This window comes from Dromiciops gliroides, chromosome 2 (genome assembly GCF_019393635.1).
Source record: "Dromiciops gliroides isolate mDroGli1 chromosome 2, mDroGli1.pri, whole genome shotgun sequence".
NCBI classification, from domain to species: domain Eukaryota; kingdom Metazoa; phylum Chordata; class Mammalia; order Microbiotheria; family Microbiotheriidae; genus Dromiciops; species Dromiciops gliroides.
This window is the reverse complement of record NC_057862.1, coordinates 650,471,405-650,479,238: the sequence shown is the minus strand read 5'-3', so window position 1 is coordinate 650,479,238 and position 7,834 is coordinate 650,471,405. Positions and strand designations below refer to the sequence as shown.

General features: G+C 51.5%; 1 protein-coding gene across 2 annotated transcripts; it reads left to right on the top strand.

Annotated features, from left to right (window-relative positions):
* Positions 1-3,457: 3,457 nt before the first annotated feature.
* Positions 3,458-7,476, top strand: LOC122742506 (5-hydroxyisourate hydrolase-like). 2 transcript variants are annotated; one of them, XM_043986794.1, is made up of 4 exons: positions 3,458-3,519; positions 4,802-4,941; positions 6,063-6,198; positions 7,221-7,476. In XM_043986794.1, the coding sequence occupies exons 2-4, from the start codon at positions 4,811-4,813 to the stop codon at positions 7,308-7,310; spliced, it is 357 nt and encodes a 118-aa protein (XP_043842729.1). In that variant the 5' UTR covers positions 3,458-3,519; positions 4,802-4,810; the 3' UTR covers positions 7,311-7,476. The 2 variants fall into 2 exon arrangements, with proteins under 2 accessions (XP_043842729.1, XP_043842728.1); XM_043986793.1 differs by lacking the exon at positions 3,458-3,519 and adding an exon at positions 3,529-3,946.
* The last annotated feature ends 358 nt before the right edge of the window (positions 7,477-7,834 follow it).

The following is a 7,834-nucleotide window of genomic DNA, read 5'->3' as shown; positions in this document are numbered from 1 at the left end:
GTCTATGTTCCATCAGTATCAGTTCTTTTTTTGGAGGTGGATAGTATGCTTCATCTATAGTGTCAGTGAGGTTTTCCTCACCCCTTAGTTATAAGTGCTTTGGGGCATAGTTCCAAATTGCTCTCCAGAATGGCTGGATCAGTTCACAGCTCCACCAACAATGATCATCAAGTCCTGCTAGAAACCATCTCTAGCCATCATCTGTATCATCCTTTCCATCACAGTACTAGGTGTTCAGCAATTCCAGTTGGCAGATTGTGATAATCCAAGTGGCTAGCATGCTGGCTAGATAATCTAAATAGCAAGCAAGTTGATTAACAAGCCAGGATGATCAACCTATGTGCATGTTTCATGGTGGATTGTAAATTGGGAAGTTTGTCTAAAATTAGTATGGTATATAAGCATTTAAGCCCTGTAGGGGTATAAAACTGTTGAGCCCCAAGCTCAGGGTCATTCAGGTCCTACCCCTGAGTGACCAACTTTATTGTGAGACAGGTACCCTCTCTCAATAAACTTATTTTCCACAGCTTGGAGACTTTGCAGTTTCTTTTTCTTCACTGGACTTAGAAATGTTCACAACAATAGTCCTTTGGGATTGTCTTGGGTCATTGTATTGCTGAGAATAGTTAAGTCATTCACAGTTCTTCATCAAACAATATTGCTGTCTCTGTGTACAACATTCTCTTGGTTCTGCTCACTTCACTATACATCAGTTCATATAAGTCTTTCGAGGCCTTTCTGAAATCATCCTGCTTGTCATTTCTTATAGCACCTAATATTCCATTACAATCATATACCACAGCTTGTTCAGCCATTTCCCAATTAATGGGCATTCCTTTGATTTCCAATTCTTAGCCACCACAGAAAGAGCTGCTATCAATATTTTTGTACAATTAGGTAAGAAAGGTCATTTCTAGCAGATGGAATCTAGATATATTTCATGGAGGCGGTGGCGTCTGAGCTGGCCCATGAAGGATGGGCATCATTTTGACAGATGGATTTGGAGGAATGGCATTCCAGCTAGAGGAAATTATATGAAGAGAGGTACCAGGGTGGGAAAAACATCAGAGAAATTTGGGGAATGCTAAGTTCGGTTTGACTGAAGTTTGTGTCAGACTGTAATGGAAACAGATATTTGTTTACCGTGTGCTACTCACTACAGCTACACTAAGCTCATGTGGTTTTTTAAGTACAGAAGGATACTTTCAAATCAATTGAATTCAGTAAGCATTTATTAAACATTTATTCTGTGCAAGGCACTGCTGTGGGTACTAGAGATACAAAGATAAAAACAAACCACTCCTTGCCCTCATGGAGATTACATTCTACTGGGAATGTAATTTTACAAAACTACTAGCTAGACATTAATCCAGAAAAAATGGTCGTTCCGAATAGAGAACAGAGACAAAATGTACAAAGTTTACAACGTTAGTGGTAACAGGCTAGCTCGGGTACTACAGAACCACGGGGCATTTGTTATGTTATTAGACTATATTTACCTTGTCACTGAATAAGTATAATTTCCTGGAAAATCTTTATTATTCTATTAAATTTTCCAGATCCTGTTTCCCCCTTTGCGGGGAAACGCTACTCCAGATTTTAGCACCTGTTCATAGAAAAGGAATTTGGTAAGATCTCTGTCAATCAATATCATGCCCAGAATAGGGAAGCGGGATAAGGAATCCCAGATAATTGCGAGAAAGCCTCTGAGGGCGGTTCAAGCTCATCTTGGAAGGAAAGCATCCCATAAATAGAAATAATTATCATTAAACCACCACCACAGGTTTATATGGCCAGAATTTGACACTTTTAATCACCATAGGTAATGAAGTTCTCTCTCTCTCTTTCTCTTCATGGGAAGAACTACTCCAGGTACATTGAGCTCCAAGTGTGCTAATTAAATATTAAGAAAAATATTAAGTATGATTCCAAGAGTAGAATGTCTCTGTCCTACCCCTCCCCACCCCACCCCCCCAAATGATTACCTGGTCTTTCTTCAGACTGTCCTCTTGCCATAGACAAAGGATGATCATGCCCTCACACCAGAAGCTCGAGAGACATCTGCTGGAAAATCCAAACCCCCCAGATCGACCTTCCAGCATCTCTCCCTTCCAGGCATAGTGAATATTTGCAGCTTAGGAGAATTCAAGGCATAGTTTTCTGAGCCAAGGGTACCCACTTAATTAGAGGACGGAAGGCTGAAGATGGGGGTAACCCCTTTAAAATTTCCCCCATTATCAAAATTTTAAAGAGCACGTGTTCCCTTTTGTCAGTTATTAGTGGTTTTCGATCTCTGTCCACTTGTGATAACTGGGGGCCTTCAGGTATCTGTCTATAGGCTGGCCCAAGATGGAAGAAGATGGGACGGCACCTAGGTGAGGTGCCAAGCCATCAGAGAGAGGAGAGGGGGAGGGGAGAAAGGGCCAACGATCTCCAGTCATTCTGTAGCTGGAAATCTGAAAAATATAACTTAGGGGCAATGGGCAAAGGTATTATACTGGTATTGCTCCTCTCCATAATTCTAAACTGAGGCAAATCATCACCAACCGAGAGGCCCAGAAAGGTCTCCTAGAGCTTACTGTATCTGACGCGTAATTTCGGATCAACTGGAGTGGGTCAAAAGACATCCCCTCTGGGGGTGTTTCTGCTGCAGAGGAAACAGGTGGTAAGGACTAAGGACGGGGAGTGTCACGGTTTCTGTTAAGTTTTTTTTGTTTGTTTTATTTAGACAATTGGGGTTAAGTGACTTGCCCAGGGTCACACAGCTAGTAAGTGTTATGTGTCTGAGGCCAGATTTGAACTCAGGTCCTCCTGACTCCAGAGCCGGTGCTCTATCCACTGTGTCACCTAGCTGCCCCGTATGTCACGGTTTCTAATGGAATGTCTCCTTTGGCATCTGATGCCATTTTGGGGAGACCCCTCCCTTTTCACAACTATCCCTAGCCCGTGTGAGAAGATTCCATTAGCCAGAGCTTCCTACACAGGCACAAACCCCAAGAACAGCCAGTCATTCTTTGTTCCCTTTCTTAAGCTTGTCTCTTCTCTCTCTCCCAAGGCTTCCCTTCTCTCTGGTCTCTTTTCCATCGCTGGTCACTCATTTTCTCCTTCTACCTCACAACTTCAAACCTCCGGAGGAGAGACCCACTGTCTATCTGAGGGCTAGACAGCACCAGGCCCTGGTGACCGCCACGGCCCATCAGATCAGCTGCATGAAAGGTCCTTAAGAAAAGGTGAAGTGGAGGTGCTAGGGGAGGAGGGAGCCAGCCTCTGAAGCCTGAGCCAGGAGGGCTGGACTAGGCCTCCAACCTGTTTCCTCACCTAATCCCTTCCCAGCCCCTCCCACTGTGCCCCAACCCAACCTTGGCTGGCCTGACCCAGGCAGTGTTCTCTCTAACTGGCTGGGCCACGTCCCTCCCACTGGCCTGCAGCGGGGGAGGAGCCTGCTGCTACTCATCCGGGGGCCTCTCCCTAGAGGGCTTTTCCTTCTCCCTGCAGCTTCTCCTCCCTCTGCACACCTGGGTGGGTAGACCAGCGGCTCTGGCGGCCACAATGTCAGGGGGCCGGGCCGGGGGAAGAGTGCCTAGACCCCGATAGAGCGGGCCTCTGCTAGGGTGATGAATCAGGCTTGTGGCAGCAAACGGAAGTCCCCCCCCCAAAAAGGTCCCTCTCTTGGGGCACTGCGGAGTAGGGAGGAGATGCTTTCATTTCCCAGCCGTGGGAACCTCCGGGGCCTCTTCTGAGAGCCCAGGCTTAGGGAAATGACCTCTGGCCTCTGCCCTCAGAGTACCACCTACAAGTTGAACTCTCTGGGCACAGGCCTGCTGATTCAGAGCCAGCCCTGAACTGGGCAGGACCCTAGAGATCCTCCCACCACTTCCCTTAGGTATCCTGCCCCATGAAAGCTCAGCGGCTGCGCCTGGTCCAGCAACATCTGTGCCCCAGAGAGGTAAGAGGGACATGGGAGGGCAGGATCCCCAACTAGCCCGGGGCTGGCACTGCCCGGGGCTGGCACTGCCCAGCGCTGGGGGAAGCCAGGGACACACCAGCAATGCCACTTACCACCTCTTGGCCTGGGGCCCCTTTCTCTGGCTCTTTATAACCCTATCTCCTAAAAGTTCACCCCCAGGCCCTGCTTCTCCACAAGCAGCTCCATAAAGTTTAGACAAAAGTACAGCTGCCACCCGCCCGCCCGCTGCTGGTACTTGCTGTTCTCAGAGAAGGCACGATGGACCTCTAGAGGGAGCAGGAGAGAGAGACCAGGCTACTGGGGGGTGGGAGGAACTTCCCTGGAGGACCGTTCCTGTCCTTGCATGAGAAATGATGACTGCCATTTATATAGCACTTTAACTACGTCTGCCAAGGGCTTTGTGTACATTCTCTTACTTGCTCCTCACAAGCGCCCGTTTTACAGATGAGGGTGCTGAGGCTTGGAGGTTAAGTGACTTGTCACAGAATCAGCCTGTGTCAGAGCTGGGTTCCAGACCCAGATCTCTCTTGGCTCCAGGCCCAACCTGGTTGTGACCTCAGGAGGACACGCCTCTCCCCTTTTAGCCAGCGTTTAGTGACTATTCTGGGCCTAAGCCCTGAGATTTCGAGATTTCGGCAGCCCTGGGAGTGTGTGCGCCAACAAGTAGGGTCGTTTGTTTGCCCTGTAAAGAGTTGCCTAATCATGGGGTCCGGGTCAGGCTGCTCTCAGCAAACACCCCGAGATGGGGCAGTGGAGAAAGCTGGGCTGGGGAGGGGGCAGGGCAGGGCAGTCAGCCGGGCTGCTCCCTACATCCTTTGATCATCTCCCTCACAGAGCAGAGGCATGGAGGTGGTGAGCAGCCCACTGACCACACATGTACTGGACACCACCTCTGGCCTGCCCGCCCGTGGCCTCTGCCTTCGCCTCTTCAGGCTTGGAGACTGTAACCAGCAATGGATTGAGCTGAGGAAAAGGTAAGGGGGGTGGGGGCGGGGAGCAGTGGCATTGGTGCCTCTGGCCCGGCTACCCTGCAGGGCCTGCTCAGAGCACCCCTGTGTGAGGAGGGAGGCAGGAGGGAAAGGAAGATGTCTGGTCCCCCTTTCTTCCTTCCACCCAGGCCTGACTGGGTGGTCAGTCTCGTTCTGGGCCTGGGACACAAGGTCTCAGGGACCACTGCTCTTTTCTGAGCACACTTCAAAGGGGCCCCAGGGTAGGCTTAGGATAACTGGAGCCTGGATGGGGCCTTAGAGACCCAGCACCTCCTCTCCGGTGCGGGGGCTGGTGAGCGGCATTGCTGGTGTGTCCCTGGCTTCTCAGTTGTCCACAGCGCTGGGCAGAAAAACGGGCAGATCTAATGAGGGCTGAGGGGGGGGGCGGCGGGGTTCTGCGCTTGAGAACATGATTAGAATTCAGTGAATGGGCCATCCCTTCCTCTGTTCTCTTTATTTTCTTCATCCTGTCAAGTGGTCTATCTCCCTCTAGTGGTCATTCCTGATGGCGTAGGCATGGCCAAGGAAGGCCGGAGGCCAGGCTGTGCCAGGGAGAGATATGGGTTGGCCCAGCGGGGCCTGACGGATGAGAGAATGTACTGCTCCCTCTCCTGCCCAGCACTTTCAGGACAGAGAGGGAGGCGTCCTCAGCTCCGGGGGGAGGGGAGGAGGGAAGTGGGGGCAGTCACCCCCACTGGGACAGCCACTCAAAAGTTTTGACCCTGGTTCTAGACTGAATTTAACTGTTTCAGAAAAGATAACAGTTCAGCTTGGGTCTGAAGCGAGTCACCATTTTTTGAATGCTCTGATTCGCTTCCTAGTTTATGAAAAATTCCTATTTGGGTGAGGTTTCGGCAGTCCGGGGCCAAAGCATCCATCACCATTCTGGGGGGCTCAGAGATGTTACAGCTCTGCTAATGCCAGGCTGATGCAGCTGGCCTAGGGGAGGTGTGCCTGTTACAATCGCCGCCCAAGGCGGGGCAGCCCACCCAGAATGCCTGCTGCCTGGGGCCTGCCTCAGCCGCCTCTGCCTGCTTCCCCCAGGGGGCCTGAGCAAGGCACGAGCCCTTCCTTTTTCTGAGTCCTTGTGGTTTTCCCTGTTCTAGTTACACCAATGCTGATGGCCGCTGCCCTGGGCTTTTAACTCCGGAACAAATGAAGGCGGGTACCTACAAGCTCTTCTTTGACACGGAAGGTTACTGGAAAAAGATGGGACAAACCAGCTTCTACCCATATGTGGAGGTAAAAGATGATGGAAGGGAAGGAGAAGGTATCTGGACAGGAGGCAGCAAGACCTCGACCTCAGGGGCAGAGAAGCGGCTGAATGGCTGAGACCTGGGAGCACTGGGCCAGCCCAGCCAATAATGGAATAACCAGCACTTAGGTAGAGCTTCAGGGTTTGCAGATCTTATTTCATTTTATCCTCACAATGACCCAGGAGGGAGGTGCCAATACAATGCCCGTTTTACAGATGAAGGAACTGAGATCAGGCAGCTAGTCAATGTCTGAGGCCAAATGTGAACTCAGATCTTCTTGACTCAAGTCCGACACTGCCCACTGAGCCGCCTTGCTGCCCCTGGCCCACTCTATGATCCTAAACACCCCTGGAGCTCTCACCAAGTCCTGAGTGACTTGTCCAAGTGTACCTTATGGGCTGGAAGCCTACCTCATTTTCTCTTGGCAGATTTTTTTTTTTTAAGTGAGAAAGCAAAAACAAAACAAAAAAATCTGCACAATGAGCAGATTAAATCCTGTCTTTCCAGTAGTATAAGGAAGCACACAAACATCCAAAGACCTTTGAACTCCCAGAAGAAAGGTGCTGGACAGAGTCCCAACACACAATTAGGTTAGGCTAGGAGCCGCGCCACCCCCAGACTGTGGAGACGCCTCGTCTACATGCCCTGGTGTGCGTAGGGTTAACTGCGGACAGGAAGGCAGAGCCTCCTCTTACTCATGCTCCCCTTTGAAGGGGAGAGCCCAGCCCACCCTCTCCCTGCCTGCCCCCAGCTATCATGGGGCCCGCTCCTGATAACCTGAGCTCCTCTCTCTGCAAGGCCTCAGAGCCGTCCTCAGAGCCATCCTTAGTGACGTCCCCGCTCCCTGGGGAGGCTCTGAGGAAGCAGATCAGAATTTGGGGGTCAGATTGGACCCTAAAGGTGCCTCGCTCCAACCCTCTCACTTTAGAGGAGCCCCGAGCGCTGGGTGTCTTGGTGCTTGTCTGCACCTGGGCTCACCCGCCCGCCCACTGCTTCTCTCTCTCTCAGGTCGTTTTCACCATCACAAACGAGGCCCACAAGCTCCATGTGCCCCTGCTGCTAAGTCCATTCTCCTACACCACCTACAGAGGAAGCTAGACAGCCAACAGCCAGAAGGACAAGTGAGCAGACCTCACCGCCAGCCCCGCTCGCTGCTTTGTGCCCAGCACCTTAAATCTCTTTCTTCAAGAGTCATGGGGCTCCTTCCCACTTGGTCGTTTTCCAACAGGCTGCTGTTGAGATCAATAAATTCTGCACTGGCTCAGCAGGGGCTGCTTGCTCCTTCACTGCCTCCCCAAGGTCTGAGGGCCCTCTCTGACCAAGGCTTTATGGAAGAGTGAGCCTGCCCACAGCCCCCCAAAGACGGAGGCCCGCAGCGGGGGGGCGGGGGGAGGGTGGCTCCCCTTTGCCGGCTCTGCCCAAAGGAATCAGACGGAGGCAGCACAGCCAAAGGGCACACAGGATGACGGGAGAGCAGGTCCGGGACAAGTGTGTGCAGGGAGGGTTTAGGGTGAGTCTGGGTGGGGTAGATCCTGGTAGACAGTCGGGGAGGGGGGGGGCATTTGCCAAGAAGACACAGCATAGTTTCTCTCCTATACCCGGCCCGCTTTAATGCAGCCTTG